Source organism: Pongo pygmaeus, chromosome 16, assembly GCF_028885625.2.
Source record: "Pongo pygmaeus isolate AG05252 chromosome 16, NHGRI_mPonPyg2-v2.0_pri, whole genome shotgun sequence".
Taxonomy (NCBI): Eukaryota; Metazoa; Chordata; class Mammalia; order Primates; family Hominidae; genus Pongo; species Pongo pygmaeus.
In genome coordinates this window covers 37,109,124-37,129,558 of record NC_072389.2, presented here as the reverse complement: position 1 = coordinate 37,129,558, position 20,435 = coordinate 37,109,124, and the positions used below count along the sequence as shown (strand labels likewise).

General features: G+C 38.3%; 1 protein-coding gene across 1 annotated transcript in view; it reads right to left on the bottom strand.

Annotated features, from left to right (window-relative positions):
* Positions 1 to 12,209: 12,209 nt before the first annotated feature.
* The window catches only part of LOC134738273 (ubiquitin-conjugating enzyme E2 Q2-like), a 28,057-nt gene continuing 19,831 nt past the window's right edge, over positions 12,210 to 20,435 (bottom strand). The window contains exons 4-8 of the mRNA XM_063652543.1: positions 18,459 to 18,598; positions 15,540 to 15,630; positions 14,245 to 14,292; positions 12,724 to 12,772; positions 12,210 to 12,308 (exon numbers count right to left, since the gene is read on the bottom strand). Of these exons, the coding sequence (XP_063508613.1) occupies positions 14,257 to 14,292; positions 15,540 to 15,630; positions 18,459 to 18,598 (267 nt within the window). The 3' untranslated portion in view covers positions 12,210 to 12,308; positions 12,724 to 12,772; positions 14,245 to 14,256. The remainder of the gene's footprint in view (positions 12,309 to 12,723; positions 12,773 to 14,244; positions 14,293 to 15,539; positions 15,631 to 18,458; positions 18,599 to 20,435) is intronic.

Genomic DNA, 20,435 nt, shown 5'->3' with positions numbered 1-20,435 from the left:
CCAGCCTGGGTGACAGAGCGAGACTCCATCTCAAAAGAAATACAATACAATACAATGCAAAATAAATTTAAAAAGCTTTCAATTTAATAAGCACTCAAAGCTCTTCACCGGTTTAAAACAAATACAAGGCCCATTTTTCTACAATCACCTGGACTCTCTAAGCCTTGCAAAGGAAACTGAATCTCTCACTTGATACTTGGCTATGAGTTGCAATCATGAAAACCAAGAATTGTGTTATGTCACTGTGTACTGCTTGTTACGTGAATTTCACACGAGGCTGGGATCAAGGGTTTAATCGTTCATGATTGGCTCCATAACCTGTGTGCTTCTTACCCCAGAACAAACTCAGCTTTTGTCTAGAGTTCTACAATTTATAGTTAGTAGACAAGAGCGGTTCTCAGTAATGTAGTCTCTGGACTAGCAGCACCAGCAGCACCTGAGAACTTTTTATAAGAGCAAATTCTCAGGCCCTACCCTGGACCTGGTGAATCAGAAACTCTGGAGAAGGGCTCAGCAATCTGTGCTGCAATAACCCCTCCAGGTGCTCAGGAACCTCTGGCATACAGCAGGTAGAAAAATGTGTTTCCTTCTGTAGGTCCAAAGCCAGGGATACTATATGTTCTGTCTCGATATGAAACAATGACATGCAATTAAAACACGTAACTCTCCTTGCTACTCCCACCCTCTATCCAATGTGATTTATTTTTATGAGTTCAATAAGAAAACAAGTGGCAATCAGACGTTTAGTCTAAAAAGTATATTTACAAGTATTAGTTGTCATCCAGCCTGATCTCATACGAAACCACTTACATCCTCTTACAGCTAAAGTTTTAAAAAAGTATCTTCACAATGTAAGTCTCGGGCACATTAGGAGTTCTATAACAAAACACCAAGTAGATCAGAATGTCCATGCTTACTAGAGAAGAAAAGTGGAATCATTGGCTATATTTTCAAATTGCGTTCAAAGGAAATTTAAGTTCTGAATTTTTTTCACCTTCATACTTTCAAGTTAATAGAATTTAACCAGAACACTCCATTCCTTCAATCAAAGCCTCTAGCCCGGCTAAGTTTTACTGTACTATTTCTTGCTTTCAATGGATGTAAAGCAGCGTCCTGGTAGGCACATTTTGTATACCTGCAAAGATGCAGAACTAAACAGTTCTTCCATCTGTTCCATATTAAAACAAAAGTCCTGTAAACCTTGGATGGTGAGTGTAATACTTCAGCACTGGCACCAATGCCTCAAATAGGAAAAGATACCAAGAACATCACTAGCAAAGAAAACTCAACTCTCAGCCAGGAGCAGCAGTTCACATCTGGAATCCCAGCACTTTGACAAGCCAAGGTGGGAGGATTACCTGAAGTCAGGAGTTCAAGACAAGCCTGGGAAGCATAGCGAATTCACATCTCCACACAAAATTTAAAAAAACAGCTGGGCGTGGTGGCACACACCTGTCGTCCTAGCTACTCGGCAGGCTGAGGTGGGAAAACTGCTTCTGCCCAGGAGTTCGAGGCTGCAGTAGCTATGATTATGGCACTGCACTCCAGCCTGGGTGACAGAGTGAGACCTAGATAATTACATTCTCTCCTGCTCCTGTTTACACTAAAATCACTAAGTTAAAACGCTTTCCAATTTGGCAGGATAAAAATTAAGTGAAATGTGACTTTGGAGTTTGGAGGGAGAAAGAAGGAAGGAAGGAAGGGATGGAGGGAGGGAGGGAGCAAAGGAATGAAGGAAGGAAGGGGAAAAGGAAGAGGAAAAAGAAAAGAAAGGAAAGGAAAGGAAGAAGGAAAAAGGAAGGAAAAAGGAAGGAAAAGGAAAGAAAGGAAGGAAACAAAAGAAAAAAAGGAAAGAAAAAAGAAAAGAAAGGAAAGGAACAGAAAGAAACTAAAGAAAAGGAAAGGGAAGGGAAGGAAGAAAGAAAAAAATGAAATGACAAATTACTTACTGGGAGAAAGTTTTAGTAAACTCAATGACAAATAAAAGGTTAGTATCCTTAGCCTATAAAGAAATCTTTAACATTACTCAGAAAAAAAAATGATTTTCAATAGAAAATGGGCAATGGAGAATCACGCACTTCTCACAAAAATAAAAATGGCCAGTAGGTATATAAAAAAGATTCAAAAGCACTAGAAATCAAGGAAATGTCATGAAAACAATGACATTTTCTGTATAAAGGTGCAAAGATGACAAATGGAAGGGGGAACCTGGAGCTCTGTCCCTGTTGGTGGGAGTGTAAACTGAGCCACTTTTTCTGGAGGATAATTTGAAAATTTCTATTCAAGACCCTAAACATTATTACCCTCCAGAAATTCTACTTCTATGAATTCAGTCCAAAAATGCTTGCTTGAGTCCATTCAAATGTATATATAAGAAAATTCACCTCTGCGGTAGCAATGATTCAATTAATATACATCCAGCCATTAAAAATGATGATGCCAGGATATATTTACTGCCACAGAAATATGCCCAAAATATAGTAAGTGACAAAAGACTATCTAGTATGATTCTACTTTTTAAAATGTTTACATGCATAAAAAAGTATAAAAAGCAACAAACCAGAATGTTTTGAGTGAGAAATTAAAGACTTTTCTTAATATTTGTCATCCAAATTATTACAGAAAGAATGTGATTTCCTTTGTAATCAGGGAGAAGTGTTATTTTCATTTATTTATATTTAAATCTCTTTTTTTTTTCTTTTTTTTCTCCCGTATGTGTCCCATGTAGGCTAGAATCCCTGCCTCCTGAGGGAAACCAGCCCATTTTTGGGAAGTGCACTATATAAAGCTGCCCCATCTTCCTTTTATTTTAAGAGATCGGGAGACACTTTTATTTCAAATTGTTTTATTGTTCTCAGAATATATATTTTTTAATATATGAAATTGAGGAAAAGATAAAGGAAAGGCTGACTCCCCACCCTCCTGGGGCTACTCTTCCGATTTTTGCTGCTATTGTTATGTATCAGTATTCACTGGGTACTAAAAAGATGGGCAGCCCCTTAGATCCTTTTTTCTTATCTCTTTCTCATAATCCTACTTCATTCCTTTATTCACTTATTTTTAAAAGGGTCATGTGTACAAATACATAGTTCAGAAAATTCCTAAATGTAACTATCTATAAAAGTATGTGGCTAAATCCCATTCACAGTCTTATTCTCCTTGCGGCAAAATCCCATTCACAGTCTCATTCTCCTTCCACAGCCAAACACTTTTAATTGGTTTCTTATATATCATTTCAGAATTTATCTTTGCAAATACACACATACGACGCCATTCCTTCTTCCTTTTAAAAAATACATACATACAGACACACATACGATGCCATTCCTTCTTCCTTTTAAAAAATACATACAATATATCCGAGTTCTTCTACAAGAGTACAGGGGTCTTTCTCATTCTTCTTTGCAACTGCACAGTATGCATCATTTGGATGTACCACAGTTTACTTAACCAGTTCCCTGTTGGTGGACACCAAAATCATCCCTATCATTCTATTACAGGCAATAATGCCAAGCATAACCACCTACACATACCAAGTTCATTTCTGAATCTGCCTTTGATGAAGCCTCTGTTTCAATCACCAGAATGTCGCAAGGCTGAAAAATTAGCCTCTTTTATAGTATTCATTATGTACAGCAGTATGTAGCAAAAGACTCCCCCGGGCAAAGCAAATGTACTCTTTAGGGATTTACTTCATAACAATAAATGGATAAACGGAACACCAACGAGAACCATTTCTATTTAACCATGCATATGTATGTATACAATACATGCATATGCATAGAAAGCATAAATAAATCCATCAAAGCATTAAGCATTGTCCCACTACGGTGGATCTATGGAGTGCTTTATAGACCGCCCTCCTTGACTATCAACTCTTTCTAATTTCACAACAGTAAATATATACACCTTTGCAATATAAAATTTCAAAAAATGCCAACTCCAATTAAGTTGCATATATTCCTTCAGTCTTCCCTATATTTGTATGGTGCTTCAGAGTGCTCAAATATCACTTCATTAAAAACATTTATTTATTTATTTTTCACAGATATAGAGATGTCAAGGTCTTGCTCTGTTGACCAGGCTGGTCTTGAACTCCTAGATCCTCCTGGATACTCCCACTTTCACCTCCAGTAGTACAAGTGTGAGCCATCACCCCCGGCAGGCTTCATTTCAGAACTCTTTCCCCAGCACTCCATATATTATGAATAATTCCTTTCTTCTTCTTTGGATAGCATTTTAGTCATATCTCTATTACCTCACTTGTCACATGATAACCAGTGGCTCACCCATCCATCTCCCTTGATTGCTCATGAGCTCCTTGAGAAGAGTCTGATTTTCAGCACCTTGAACAGTGTGCGACACATACATGCTTCATACGCAGAGAAGGAAATGATTTCACTACAGTGTAATTATTCCCAGAATTCAATACCTGTATTTCTGAATTGTTCTAGATATTCTGCCAACAACCTGAGAATGTTATGTTTTTTTCCCTAAAACTTCCATCCATTACTGTGTGTCTATGGTCATAGTTAACTCAATTGTGACATCCCCTCTGGCCAAGCCCATTAATAGTTTTTTTTTTTTTAGGTGATTTTTAATTTTAATTTTTGATTTTAATTGTTTCATTTTTGTGTTTTAAATCTAGCAGTGTTTGGTAAACTTCAACATCTCTATATCCCTGTGTCTTTGCCCCAGCTGGTCTCTGCTTGGAATAATGTCTCAAGGTTTTAGTCACCTGGAAAAAATTTCTACTCACCCTTAAAGAATCAGCATAAATAGGCTGGGCATGGTGGCTCATGCCTGTAATCCAAGCACTTTGGGAGGCGAAAGTGGGCGGATCACCTGAGGTCAGTAGTTCCAAGACTAGCCTGCCCAACATGGTGAAACCCCGTCTCTACTAAAAATACAAAAAATAGCTGGGCATGGTGGCAGAGGCCTGTCATCTCAGCTACTCGGGAGGCTGAGGCAGGATAATTGCTTGAACCTGGGAGGCAGAGGTTGCAGTGAGCTGAGATCGTGCCATTGCACTCCATCTTGGGTGACAGACTGAGACATCATCTCAAAAATAAAAGCTTAAATAATACCTTCTCTGAGAAGCCTTTATATTTTCCTATTCTTTCAGGAAGTGTTGAAAATTCCTCAACTTTTGAAACATTTATGCCTCTATTACTATGTATCAGGCAGTGAACTGAGTGCCTAGGATAGAAAGATGAAACTGTAGATCCTGCCCTTATGGAGCTCATGGTCTAGTATGGAAAACAGCTGTATGAACAAATAACCACACTATAGGTCTTCAGAGCTCAAGTCCTATCCTAAATACTGTGAAATTAATGTTCTGTGAGGTTTTGAAAGTACGAGGGCCAGAGACAATATGGCTGCTTGGATGACTTTCCATCCAAGTTAACATTCGGCCCTCATCACAAAAGGAATACATGTGTGCCTCTTCCTTGCAACCCACCAGTGCCTAACACATCATATCACCACTTTTGAAATTAGGAAACAGGCTCAGAAGTCCAAGAGCTTGACCAAAGTAACTCAGCTGGTAGGTAGCAGAGCCAGGTCAGTATGATTCTTCTTCAATATCCTGCCAGCTACATGGGCAAGTGGCCTCAAAATCAACAAAAGTAGAGGTGGACATGCATCAATGGAGAGAGGCTCAAAAGGAGGATTTTATACACAAGAATAGAACAGAAATGTTCTGGAAGTATATCTGTGGATGTGAAGCAGGAGGGGGCACATCAGGTTTCACCCTGGCCAAGTGAATCTATAATTCCAACCTAGGCCTGGTCCCCTGAGCTCCAGACTTAGCTACCTGTCTTTCTTACTCTAATATAAAATCCACAGGGCAGGACCTTAATCTCTAGCTTGTTCACACAGATTAAAGCAGAGTCTGGCTTATAGTAAGTACTTAATAAATACATGAATGAATAAATAAACTATCAAAGAAGCTAAAGAAACATTCCACACTCTTGGGGGAAGGGATTACCATGAAACAGACCCTAGCAGTCACTTACAAATACAGTTGACCGTCATTATTTGTGTATCCCATATTTGCAAATTAGCTTACTTGCTAAAATGTCTTTGTACTCCCCAAATTAATACTTGTGGCACTTTCAAGGTGGCTCCTGGATAGACACACAGTAGTGAAAACTCTGTCACTCTTTGCACACGTCCCAAGCTAAGGTCAAATAAAGTGACCTTGGTCTGCTTGTTTCAACTCTCATACAAAGATGACCTGAGGACAGAGACAGTAGAGGACACTGCAGGGTAGTGCAAGAAGCTGTGGCTCTGGGGCCAGTTGGACGGGGTCTGAATTTTAACACTGGCACCTGTTAGTGGAGTGGCCTCAGACAAATCACTTACAATTCTGTACTTCCTTTATTCTTTTTGAAATAAAGAAAATTCAATCTACCAGGATGAGTTGTTTTTAGGAATTAAGATGATAATCTGCATGACATATGTATTTATGTACATATTTACACTGGAAACGAGGGTTTGCTATTTGGTTAATTCAGTGTTCTGGGCAACTTTATAGAATATTACTACTGCAAATAATAAGAGTTGGGTGTAATTATTTATAAAGAAATAACAGAGATGTAGACAAAACAATTATTTGGATGAGCTAGAGGCAGGCTTCAAGAAGCTTCTGAAGAAACAGAACTTCAGCAGGCACTTAAGGTGTAGAAAAGGCTTGCAAGGAGATAGAACAGCACCTACAGAGAGAGGTCCAGGTAGGGTCAGGAAACGGCATTTCAGGAAGTCTAGAGCAGTAGAAGATGAGGCCAGAACATGGTGCTACAGTGCTTCTCTGCACCCTGTATACACCCTGTACTGCAGAACCTCACTCTCTGCATTTAATTCTTGGTTTCCTGTTCTCTCTTCCATTAAACTGTGAGCCCCTCAAGATCAAGGTCTCTAAGAAGAAACTATAGCTACAGTCCTCTAAACTTGAAAACGAGTTATTAAACACAGATACACCCAAGAAGACCGTACAAAAATAATGCTGGATTTCAATTGCAGTCATAGAAATTCACAACTGGTATACATTTGCAATCTGTCCAGGATTTTTCTCTGATGACTGCTGTAACTCTGTCATAAACCCTTTTCATTGTTTTAGACACCGAAACATTTGTTAGAATGTTTGGGAAAGACATTCTAAAAGAGCAAGAAAGATCTTGATCTTTTTTGTGTAACTGATTGATTGGTTGACTGACTGAGATGGGATCTCATTATGTAGCCCAGGCTGGTCTAAAACTCCTAGATTCAAGCGATCCTCCTGCCTCAGCCTCCCAAGTGGCTGAGATTACAGGCACATGCCACCATGCTGGGCTCTAGTGTGATGTATTTATAAGGCTTAAACATATGGTTCATTATACAAGGCTGCCACCTCAGAGTAAAGATTTTTTTAAATTCACCCTAATAGACTTCTTTCTCTATATGCAAGATACAATTTTACCATAGTAAAACACAAGGAAACATACTGATATACATATATGTTACAAAGAGGATAAAAAAAGCAATATAATTTTCTCCACAAAAGCTTGCAAAATCCTGGCCAAAACACAGTAAACAGGATGTTAAACTCACAGCTTACATTTCTCCACTGAGACCTACGAAAAACAATGCCAGTTTTTGTACAGTCACAAAACGAAGCACTGTGAGAATTTACAAGATTTGGTTAACTTGTATATTCTCCCCACCCCGACAGACAAGTCCCAAAGGAGCCTAGCAGTTTTACCCCAACATTTCAATCTCCTCCAACCTCCAAAATAAAACCCTCACAGTCCAATATCTGAATTTATATTTTCAAACATCCAAAATCTTAATCAAAACAAAGAGCAGTGCATTAGCTTTGCCGCCATAGAATTCTTGGTATAATTTTACTTAGGCACATCACAGATGGTACTATTACCTAAAAACATATAGGTAGAACCAACATTACTAGAAACCAAATCGAACATATTATGCAGGTGAAAGGGAATAGGGAGTGTTGTTTTTAAACAGATTCAACGCTGTGATTCTCCACTCATAGGTTAGGTGTGATCAAATCACACTGTGCTGTCCAGCTAAGTACGTCCTATATTGTATGACAAAGTAGGGTAACCAATTATTTATTGAGGATGTGGTGGGTACAGAGAGGCATGCCAGAAGCTGTAAAAGACTTCATTCTTGCCCTCAACAAACTTCCAAGTTTGTAGACAGCCTGATAGAAGGTAGTCGAAAGCAAATACTTCAAGCACTATCCATCACAATTGCCTTAGATATTTACTCTACCCTTCTACAAGCCTGAATATTTCGAGGCCCCCTTTCCTATCTCCCATGGACTCTATGGCTCAACATTCTTTAGAGCCACAGGCTTTCCTGGACTTCACGTTATTATTGAATCAACATGTCTCACTATCTGCCTCCTTCGCCAACTAAAATTCCACTTTCCATCCAACCACCACTTTGGCTTTGAAGCCACTGCCTGATACTGACACTTTGTCGATGTAGAATGACTATTCTTATACGTCTCTGTCTACTGATTAGGATCCTACTTTTAGTAGAAACAGTGCCATTGACTTCCAATCAACTAGTTTCAATAATATCTGAAATACTGGGTAATATTTGACAATACTCCCAAAACAAATAATGAGTGATGTTCTCTCAAATACACGTATAATCAAATGTGAAATTGAGAAGACGGGGGTACCTTAGACTCAGAGATTGTATTCAGGCCTTTGTAGATGCATTTATTTGACATAATTATGCATTTAAAACATAAGTTAAATTGTCATCAGCCTGAAATTTATAGAGGCTTTTGTTGGTGAGAAACCTATTTTATATATCATCGTTTACCCATAGAAATGTTTTTGATTAATGTTATCTGTTAAAGACTTCAGTTCACAATATTTCCCCTGTTAATAGTATATATGTTTTTGGAGCTGATCTGGAGAATTCGAGGACCACGTTCTAATTGCTATCTGATGCTATTCTGGGAAGACAATTCATTGGCTTTGGGTTGCTGGGGGTTGGAACTTGAAGGCGCATCTGAGTCTAGAGATCTTGCCACTGACTTTGGAAACTCTGTTGATTCTACCTTTGGAAGTGCCTTTACATGCCTTATGGAAGGCCGGGCATGGTGGCTCACACCTGTAATCCCAGCAGCTTGGGGTTATTGATGAATAAATCAATTTGGGAAATGCTTGGTAAATTCAACAGGACCTCGCAGAGCAATGAATTTATATGGCCACGATGTTTTTTTTTTTTTTTCCAAAGAGCATTCGGAAGACTTTCTAGTACACCAGTTTGGGAACTGTTGGTGGAGGAATCAGGGTAATTAGGATTTGGACTATTCCAGGTACAGGTTGTCACCATATTCAAGGAATTTTTCTCAGTCTTTGTATATATCCGAATTAACTATAGCAAATTAACAAGCAGAAATATAAGAATTGGGCCTTGGAGGGAGGGAGAGGGCGAGAGAGGGGTAGATAGAAGTTTCCTATTTTAACTATGGTTCAATTCTAAGCATTCTACAATTTCATTGGATTTTTTAAACTAGGAATTACCAGGGTGTTTAACTTCCAAATTCATGTAGCTTTTGGTTAATCTCTTCATTATTAACTTCTAACCTTAATTGCTTCATATTTAAATTATAAGTTTTATGGTGTGGATGGTATGAATTGTTTTTCAATCCTGTGACTTGCTTAATGGGTTAATATATAATTAATGTTTCTCCCACAGTCCACATATGCTTGAGAAGAATATAGAATATCTGATTATTGGGTACAGAGGTCTATATTTGTCGATTGTATCATGTCCATTCACGGGTTATTCAAATCTATATATGGGCATTCTGTGTAACTTACTTATGGTAAGCCGGGTATGTTGAAATCTCCAAACACAATGGCAGACTTGTCAATTTCTCCCTGTGGTTTTATCAGTTTTTCCTCTGTATTTTGAGTCTATTTTGATAGGTAAATAAAATATGAAAATTGCTACATCCTAATTAATAGTCATTTAGCATCAAGTTGTTACTAATGCTTTGTGTTCCAAAATCCTATCTTGTTGAAACTGAAGCTCCATCACTTGTTTTTGGTTAATGTATACTGGCATATCTTTATCACTCTCTCTCCTTTATACAAACTTTCAATCTTTTCACATCCTCATATTTTCAATAAGATGGATTAAAACAGCTGGATATTGTTTTATTAGTTCCATCTGTCTAACTGGTAACTTTAGTCCATTTACATTTGTTGTGACTGATTAATGTGGACTTCCTTCTGTCACCTTTAGAACTTCTATTTCTCTCACTTTCCAATATAATTTTAATATCTCCTCCCGGGATTCCACTAAGACATATTTTAGAACTCATTCTGATCTCCCTCTCTCCTCCAACCCCACCAACTTCTGCCCTATCACTTATCCTCATGTCTGTCTGTGTAACATAAGGACTTACTTTTTGGAGATAATGGTCTAACCAATTAATCATTTCTTCTGGTGTCTAATCCACCCACTCAGTTTCTTATTTCAACAATTCCATTGTATATTTCCTTATTCCATTTTATTCTGAGACAAAGTCTCACTCTGTCACCCAGGCTGGACTGCAGGGGCACGCACCTGCCACCTTGGCCTCCTGGGCTCAAGTGATCCTCCTACCCCAGCCTCCTGAGTAGCTGGGACTATAGGCAGGTAGGTGCCCCATACACAGCTTTTTCCTTTTTATTTATTTATTTATTTTTGTTTTGGTGGTGGTGGGGTATTTTTTGGAGAAATGAGTTCTCACCATGCTGCCCAGGCTTGTCTGCAACTCCTGGGCTCATGCCATGCTCCTGCCTCAGGCTTGCAAAAAGTGCTGGGATTACAGGTGTGAGCCACCATACCCAGCTATATATTTTATTTCTGTAAGTTCTATTTCATCCATTTTCCTTTCAGGTCTTCCTCATCATTCCTGGTGGTCTTACTGCTCACTCAATTTTATGAGTCCATCTTTTTTTATATAATAGATTTATTTCACATATAACTATTTTTTCACAATTCTAATATTTGAAGTCTGTATTCTGTATCTGATAATTCCAAAACCTACAGTCTTTGGGAAACATATTATGCATTGTTTCTGATAATTCTCAAATATATTGGGTTAACTACTTGAATGCTATGATTTCACTGAATTCATAGTTGCCTGGCTTTAGTCTTTGGGAATCCTACAGGCTTAAGTTAGAGATGCTTTCCTACAAAAAGTAACTGTGTCTGCTTCTGATGAGAGCTGTGGAGACAACTAACATGAGACTACTTTACCACCGTACGTAATCCTGACATTCTCTTGGATTCTCTTGGAGAATGTCAGGATTACACAAGGTTCTCAAATTTGGCTCCCCAACCTTGCTCATTTATACACAGAAGACTAGACTGTTTAGTATAGGTGGTGACTCACTTCCTCCTACCCTGGAAAAAACAAAACAGATCTCTCATCTGAATGTGATCACAGACTAGGGAATTCCGAAGGTGAATAACTGGAGGCTGTAGGCAGCAGGGAAAGACAGGTGTCTTTCCTGACCATAGAAATAGGTCAGAAGCTGCCCTAAAGGCTGTGTGCTCCAGGATTTCACTATTTAGCTCAACTACCAGTCCCTCCCTAAGAGTGAACGGAAGCTTCTTAGAGCACCATGTTGCCTTTAAACCACAAATTCTTGCTAAAAGTCACGGTCATGGTAAAAAACCTATGGCTTTGGAAGGCTTTCTTGGTCATGTCCTAGAATTAAGGTTAAGCCTGCGTTTCATGGTAACTGAACAGGAAACCAGCCCGACCAACATCCTTCTCCCCCGTGGCTTGCTATCAGCTCCTCTTGGTCGGGCCTTGGGCAGCCAGACGGTCTGGTTTTAATCCTTGCTCTGCCACCTGTAACCCTGGACAAGTTACCTACCTTCAGTTACCTCATCCACAAGATGCAGATATTAGTAATACCCTCTTTTTAAGTTATTAAGAGGATTGAAAGAGTTAATAAAAAGCAAAAAATAAAAAGACTTGGTAAGCATAGGCACAGAGGGAGGAAAAAGCAATAATAAAGGAATGATACTTCCATATTTTCCACAGATCATCTTTGTAACAAGAAGAAAACAAAGCAAATAAAATGAAACAAATTCTCTGAAAAAGAATTAACACAGGCAGAAGGCTCACAAAGTAATACAAAATATATCTTATGGTTTATGTAAAATTCTTTATAAAATACCTTCTTTGCTCCAAGCTGCACTCTGGCTTTGCCTTTGAGTCAGGTGGCATTTCTTTGTACGATGACTGGTTCTGTCGAGTAGGCACTGCTTCAGCCCTACAAAAAGAAGAAAACATCTCTAGAAAACCTGATTCCCACTTGGGAAGGCCTAACAAAATGGCATATGCCTCAACAGCAGCACATCAGTGTTAAAAAGTCTGGAGTCAAGGGGAAAAAGTAAAATTGGACCATTTCCAGAATCTCACCAAAAACAACAAACTGACGTTCCAAGTGGCCTACATGAGCAAATTAGAACCTTAAATAAAGGTCACTCTTAATGCCTATCCTAGCATAGATTCAGCACCAAGTACAATCTCATTTTACTGGTTTACCTTTTTCATTCTTGAAAGTAGGAGCTATGAAAAAAAAAACACTAAAATTTCTTTAAGAGAACCCTCTACTTACAACCTAACTTACGTAATCGAAACACTCTGTTGAGGGTGAAAATTGAGTATTATAAGAAAATAATCACCTGTTTTGTGAGAAGTTCAATACATAATGCTCCTCCACCCAATACATACCTTAAAAAGAAAAAAGGAAACATACAAAATTATCTCGAGAATTATTCTTGCTTAAACAATTTCTACATGCCATTACTAAGAAAGAATGCACACAGTAAACATGAGAAGAGAACATGCAAGCATGAACATACTTGTTAGGGATATAGGACAATGGGTAACTTAAAAACTCTGTTGGCATTACTCTCATGTAATTGCTCTGAAATTCTAGTCAATTGTTTGAAATGGCTCTTAGAACAGAATACTTTGAATTTTTATGATATCAAAAACTAAGAACTTAGCCCTAAGTATTCCAAAGAATAGGGGCAGAAGAACGCATTTCCTTAAAGTACTACCTCAGAATTCAATTCAGTAATTCCGATGTTGCCTGTAACATCAGAAAACAACTTCCTTAAAAGCATAGCAAGTCGGATTTACCAAGTTGCTGACCAGGTCGCATTCCCTCCTGCCCTCAATTCCATCTTTGTGTTATACTTTATCTCCAGTTCCATTTTGCTTAGTACTCATTGTGCTCAAGTTGTCACTGTGGACATCAAAGCCTATAAATATATATTGTTGCGGCTCCTTCCTCTACATCTTTCCAAGTCATACCTGCTATTCTCCAAAGTCTGTGAATCCCGATACTAACAACTTGGAAATTCAGTTTAAGGTCCTCTGCAGAAGGTCAGTTAGCTCAAGGCAATCACATTTTTCTCAGGACTCATAAGAAATACTCCAACCCCAGAAAAAGGCCCTTCTCTCTGGTATCAGGAGCCGTGGGCCACAAACACAAATCCGACAGAATTTCCATTTACCTCCCACATCGTCCCTTCCCTAACGTTCTAGCTAAAGCAGGAAAAAAATCATGAAAACACCACCTGCAGTCATGAATCCTCCAGTTTCCTGGCCAAGATTTCATATTCCCTTCAAGATACCTCCCAAAGAGGACGTGGCAAGGGAGGGGCACACAGAGTGCTACAGGTACCGAGAAGCTTTTATTTCTTTTATATATATATATATATTTTGAGACGGAGTTTCTCTTGTCACCAAAGCTGGAGTGCAATGGCACAATCTTGGCCCACTGCAACCCCTGCCTCCTGGGTTCAAGTGACTCTCCCACCCCAGCCTCCCATGAAGTGGGGGTTACATTACAGGCGCCCGCCACCATGCCCGGCTAATATTTTTGTATTTTTAGTAGAGACGGGGTTTCACCATATTGGCCAGGCTGCTCTCGAACTCCTGACCTCAGGTGATCTGCCTGCCTTGGCTTCCCAAATTGCTAGGATTACAGGCGTGAGCCACCACGCCCAGCCAAAGGTTCTATTTCTTAAGTTTGATGTTGGGCATATGGATGTATGATTTAATGTTTTAAAAAAGAAAGATACCTTCCTAGTTTTTTTGTATTTTCTTTTTTTGTTTTAGGCCTGTGTGCTTTATTCGTTACCCCATATGAATCTGTAAAGAAGTAGCCATTAGCAAATTCAGGCAATACATACCGGATTCATACTTCAGGAAGACAACCCAATTGACAACCACAACAATTCCTATGATAACAAAAGTGAGAGAAAATACTGACATTACGGTCATATCAAGAAAGTCATATCAAGAAAGTTCAATCATAAGATATATCCACAAGCAAAAATATACACAAAAAGCTAAGTACGAAGCTTTTAGAAAACTACTACCATTCTTAGAGTAAGTACAAGAAAGTATTCTTTTATGTCTGTTTTTTTCATCAAAATACCGCATATAGCCATAGATTTTAAACCATTACATCTTATCTAGATTTTAAACCATTACATCTTATCTAGATTCCATATTAGATTAACATTTCTTCTAGATTCCATCGTTATTCCTTTGTAACCTTTATTTTTAGTATCTTAAAAATATTTTATTAAATATAACACATACATTCAGAAAATTACATGAAATATACCTTAAGGTATACCTTAACAAGTTATTGTAAATTATTTGCCCATGTAACCACCAACCTGATCCAGAAATATATTCCAGCCAGTATCCAAGAAGCTCAGAGATGTCCCTTTCAGGTCACACATCCCTACCTCCCACCTGGATGGACTCCTTACCCTAACCTCTAAGTGATCACCTCTTTGTTCTTGATAGTTTTACTGCCCAAGTATGAATCCAGAAATAAGTGTTTCTCCGTTTTCTTTTCATTTTTGTCCCCCTAAGAAGCCTTTTTAGAAGTTTTCTTCCTAATTCTACCCCACGCCCCATGGAATTTTAACACCACAGATATATTTATGTCGGTTTATGTTATACGGCCCTTTGGAGGGCAGCAGACCAGTATAATAAGCAAGATTTTCTTTCACTCTAAGGACCAATTTTCACTCCACTGTAGGCGATATTGCCTCCACTAAGAATGTATGCCCTAACCAACATTAGTTTTCCCTGTTGTTGAACTCTATATAGAGGAAATTGTACAAAATAGGTTTTGGGGGGTCTGGTCTCTTTTGCTTAACACAGTGTTCAAGGTTCGCCCGTCTTTCCCACATAGCTGTAAGCCATTTTATGAATACCACAATTCTTCATTTTCTTGGAATGAACACTTGGGTTATTTTCCGTTTGGGGCTATTATAAATGATGCTGCTCTAAACATTCCCGTGCCTCTTGGTGCCTACGTAACTCATTTCTTGTGGAGTATATATCCACAAGATTCCTGAACCATAGTGTATGAGTATCTTCCACTTTACCAAATTGTTTTCCAAAACACTTGTACAAATATACACCCCCATTAGAAAAATAGAGAGTCCCGTAACAATTTCCTTACCTTAAAAGATAAGTTAAGCAAAATATCTCCTACGCCTTCTTTTTCTTTGAAGATCTGAAGATCACTGTGCAAAGGACTATCAGGGTCAACCCTAAGAATCACAAAAAAAAACCAGTTCAAACAAAAAGATAATTTTTTTTTCCAACTAACTCAAAAATGAACCAATCTGAAAGCTAAAATAGAGCACCTAGGGTAAGTTCAAGAAAGAGAAGATCTTAAGCTGCTCTATATCCCCAGGAAAAAAAGAGGTCACTATAGCTTCCAGCTCCTTTAGAATGAATGTCCAAAAGAGACCATGATAGCCTACATCTCATCTAATAAGGGGGTTTGGAGTTTGCAGTCATTCTAAAGGAAAAGTCACATGTATATAATTTTCTCAAGAATTCAAAAGAAGTTTAATACGCTTTCCTAAACTTGTATTATTAGCCAAGCGGTTCAAGGAGAACAATTTGCCATGGACGGAACTATGAAAAGTTAAATCACTAAAAAATCGGTATTTTTCCATAACTGTCCTATATATAGATTTCTAATATGACTCCCACCCCCAACTACCCCTTTGTCTTTTGTTTTTTAAGAGACAGGGTGTCTCGCTCTCTCACCCAGGGTGGAATATAATGGTGCAATCATAGCTCATGTGCAGCCTTGACCTCTTCAAGCTCAAAAGATCTTCCTGCCTCAGCCTCCCACCATCTATAGTAGCTCACACTACAGGGGTACTACACCGACATATTTTAAAAGTAATAACATAACTACATCTACAATAAGAGTTAATTATGTTGCTTTCAAACCTGGGGGAAAAGTCATAAAAATCAGCTTGGCAATCATTCTCTGTATAACGAAATGTATTACTCTTACTTACTTTCCAACCAATGTTATTCAAGCTTGAGCTTTTTGCTACAAGATAAAAATCATGCAAGAGTTCACTCTATCAAGAAAATGACAAAAAAAATTCGATGGACATATAAAAACATTTTCAACACTCAACATTTCAAGAAGTAAAAAAAAAAAAAAGTCCAATTGAATGAAGCATTATGAAGTTTCAGAAAAATATAAAACTAGACACAAGTCTGGTTCATTTCCTATTTCTTATCATCTGAAAAACTCTAGCCAACATGTTCAGACCACCATGGACTCCATGATAGCACAGAATTCAGTATGAGTCTATTTCAAACCTCAGCAATTTGTGAAAATACTAGAAGACACTCAACGTGACACATTACTAACTAAAAGAGACTTCCATTCATAAGACTACAAGCAAGAATATTACGCAGATGGTCTAGTTCACACACTGACACACTGAGAAACACGTGTACCTACATGCAACTGGTTTCAGTTTTTCAGTGTGGGGACTTCTCTAAAGATGAAAACACATCGATATCTTATCCTAACACTAAGTAGAAATGGAACTACTTTTTAGTCATGTGAAACTAAAGGTTTTAAAGACTGCACTATACTTTGAAAAAGAAAAAAAAATCAAGTTTACAAAGATCTTACTTCCTAGATATGTAACCATGACCTCATTTCCTATCTATAAAATATGAGAAGTTTCTCCTATCTCTAAAATATGAAGAGCACTTATTTCACACAGCGGCTATGAAGACTAAATGAGAGGATATATAAAGTATAAAGTACTTAGCATAGTATCGGTCATGCAAAAGTGTTCAATAATTTATACTTGTTTTGAAGATAAACTGGAATCGATCACAAGACACGGAAAATACAGTAACATTATTTCAAATGCTACAAACTCAGTTTTTTAAATAATCAAGATATGAGAAATTGACTAAATTTCTTTCCTCTAGGAAAAATTACTAATTAAATTAATATATAACTAAGACTGAAGGAGGGAGAGTAATCTATCTGGTTTCAACACTTGGCATCTACTTGCCTAACAATTCATTCCCTGTTTTGGAGAACCTGTGCCCAAGACAAAGTAACTGGTCCTCGGCTTTCGTGGAGTTGGTAAATAGCTCTAATACAAGGCATGAAGTAGTAAGTGTTCAGACAATCATCTGATGTTTCCCTACTCTGTCTGAGCATTTCATGTATATACACACATCATTCTCATTGATGTTTCACAGCAGTCATCCAAAAGGTATGTACTGTCTATCCATATTTGAGAGTTCAGCAAAGTGAAACCAAAAAAGGTGTGTTTGTCACCAAACTCAGTGTTCTTTCACATCCTGCCGCTTCACATAAAAGAGATGTTAAGTTAAAAGAGAAGAATTTTGATTTGGTCAGAGCAGGATGGACCAAAGTCAGCTTCATGAAGGAGAAATAATTTGAGTTGTGTTTTGTAGGAGAGAATGAATGTGAATATACAGATGCCACAGAAGGAAGGTAAGCAGAGAAAACAGCATAAACAGGCTGGAAAGGGGCATATACAGGGATCAGCAGGTGGTTCCAGGATGTGAAGAGCAGATGAACAGGGTAAAAAGTGGCTATTCATAGATGAGAAAGATAACCTTGGGCAAGAGAACATATGACCGTGGCTAGGGACGGTGGCTCATGCCTGTAATCCCAGCACTTTGGCAGGCTGAGGTAGGAGGATCGCATGAACTCAGGTGTTCCAGATCAGCATGGTCAACATAGTGAGACCCCATCTCTACTAAAAATCTAAAAAATTAGCCTGGTGTGGTGGCTCATGCCCATAGTAAGAGACACTTGGTAGGCTGAGGTAGGAGGATCGCTGGAGCCTGGGAGATCAAGGCTCCAGTGAGCTACGATTGTGCCACCACACTCTAGCCCAGGCGACAGAGCAAGACCCTGTCTCAAAACCAATAAACATGTGACTGAATCTACCCCTAAGGCAGGGATGGAGGAGGAGAGCAGCTGAGATCGGCATGTTGATGAATTGCCTGGTATTAACTATAATTACTTAAACAAAAATCCAGGCTCTGGCTATTTATACACACTTACACAATTAAATGGTTTTGCCTTTCAGTCTTCCTAATTTTCTCTAATATTGCCAAATTTTCTTTTTCAATTCCTTCATCCTCCAACTTTTTCCCACTAATCGGCTCTGCTTTCATCTCATAGTGATCTAAGTCTTCTATATCCTGCAAAAAGAAGAAAAATGTTAGCTTATTCAACCTATTTTTCTTCAGCAGTTTCTTCTGCCAGAAGTTAAATTATTCTTGACTCAATGGGGGACAAGAAACAGAATATATCTATCCTACGGGGAGAGAGAAAAAGCCCCCACATTCCATTCAAGAGGCTCCCGCCTTTTATATCCTAGATTTTATTTAAAAGCTAGACTCTGGGTAAAGCAGATTTAAAAGCTTTACAAAGTCATATCTATTATGAAATAAGCCATCATTTATTTATTTACTTCTTTAATTTTTATTTCCTTTTTTAAAATAGAGTCTCACTCTGTCACCCAGGTGGGCATATACAGGGGTGATCTCTGCTCACTACAAACTCTGCCTCCCAGGTTCAAGTGATTCTCGTGCCTCAGTCTCCTGAGTAGCTGGGATTTCAGACATACATCACCACGCCCAGCTAATCTCTTTACATTTTTAGTAGAGAGAGGGTTTCACCATGTTGGCCAGGCTGGTCTCAAACTTCTGATCTCAAGTGATCCACCCACCTCTGTCTCTCGAAGTGCTGGGATTACTGGCATGAGCCTCCACGCCCAGCCAAGCCATCTTTTAAATCTCCTCTTAAGAGGAACCTTTGAGACAGTTTGGCAGCGGGTGTCAAGAACCTTAACTGTTCATAGTTTGTTCCAGAAACTCGACTTCTAGAATTGTATTCCAAGAAACTAGTCTAAGATGTAAACACAAATTTAGGCATAAGGATACCTATCTCAACCTTGCAACCAAAAAAACAAACACAAAATCTGCATGTGCAAAAATAGCAAAACAGTTAACTCAATTCCACGAAATATTAACAGGCCACTGAAATACCAACACAGCATAATTTCTCCTGTATCAAAAAACTTTGAAATGAAAAATGGAATACACAAAGGAATAGAAGAATTTCAATTATGCTGAAATATGCATACGAAAAGACCAGAAGAACTTATATTGAAATGTTAATTTCAATTAATTTTAGTTGTTATCTCTGGAGACATTTGGTGCTTTCCCCTAATTTCAGTTTATGGTTTTATGTAGTAAGCATCTATTGATGTTAATAACTAAAAAGTGAGTTAGAAAAAGAATTTGATTTCAGGTGCTCGGGAGGCGGAAATAGAAGGCTCGTTTGGGCCCAGGAATTTGAGGCTGCAGTAAGCTATGATCATGCCACTGCACTCCAGCCTGGGTGACAGAGACCCTATCTCAAAAAACAATAATAATTTAAAAAGAATTTGGATAGTATCCCCCAGAACAACATCTTCATTCACATCATTCTGCTCCCTCCCTTCCCATACTATCTTGTTCTTACACACATACAAATATAAGCAGATTTTTAAAAATCCTAACCTTTTTCAATTACCTTATTTTTCTACTTTAAATGCCAAAATCTCTAAAGGAGTAGTTTATATTCATCTTGATTTTTTTTTTCCAAGCCGGCTAATTCACTGATTTCTAGACCAGGTTACCGACTACCTTCACTCAAACTCTGCCCATGACTCCATACTTCATGGAGCTCCCTTCTCCCTGTGTGCACCTTTCAGCCCTGATATTCCATCCTATGCTTGTTTTCCTCACAATGCTCACAAATGCCTTTGGCCTGTATTTCCTCCTATATGTTCAACCTCAGTCATGTTCCCATCCACAAAACTTCTCCACCTAAGTATTAATCAGCACATCACAAACAGAATTCAACACAACTTTCTAAAGCAATATCCTGAGCACACTGTTCCCTGCTTAAGGCCTTCCTATCAATAATCACACCAAATAGAAACACACGCCTGTCTTGAATTCAAGACTTCTAACCATCTGCCTTTTCTGG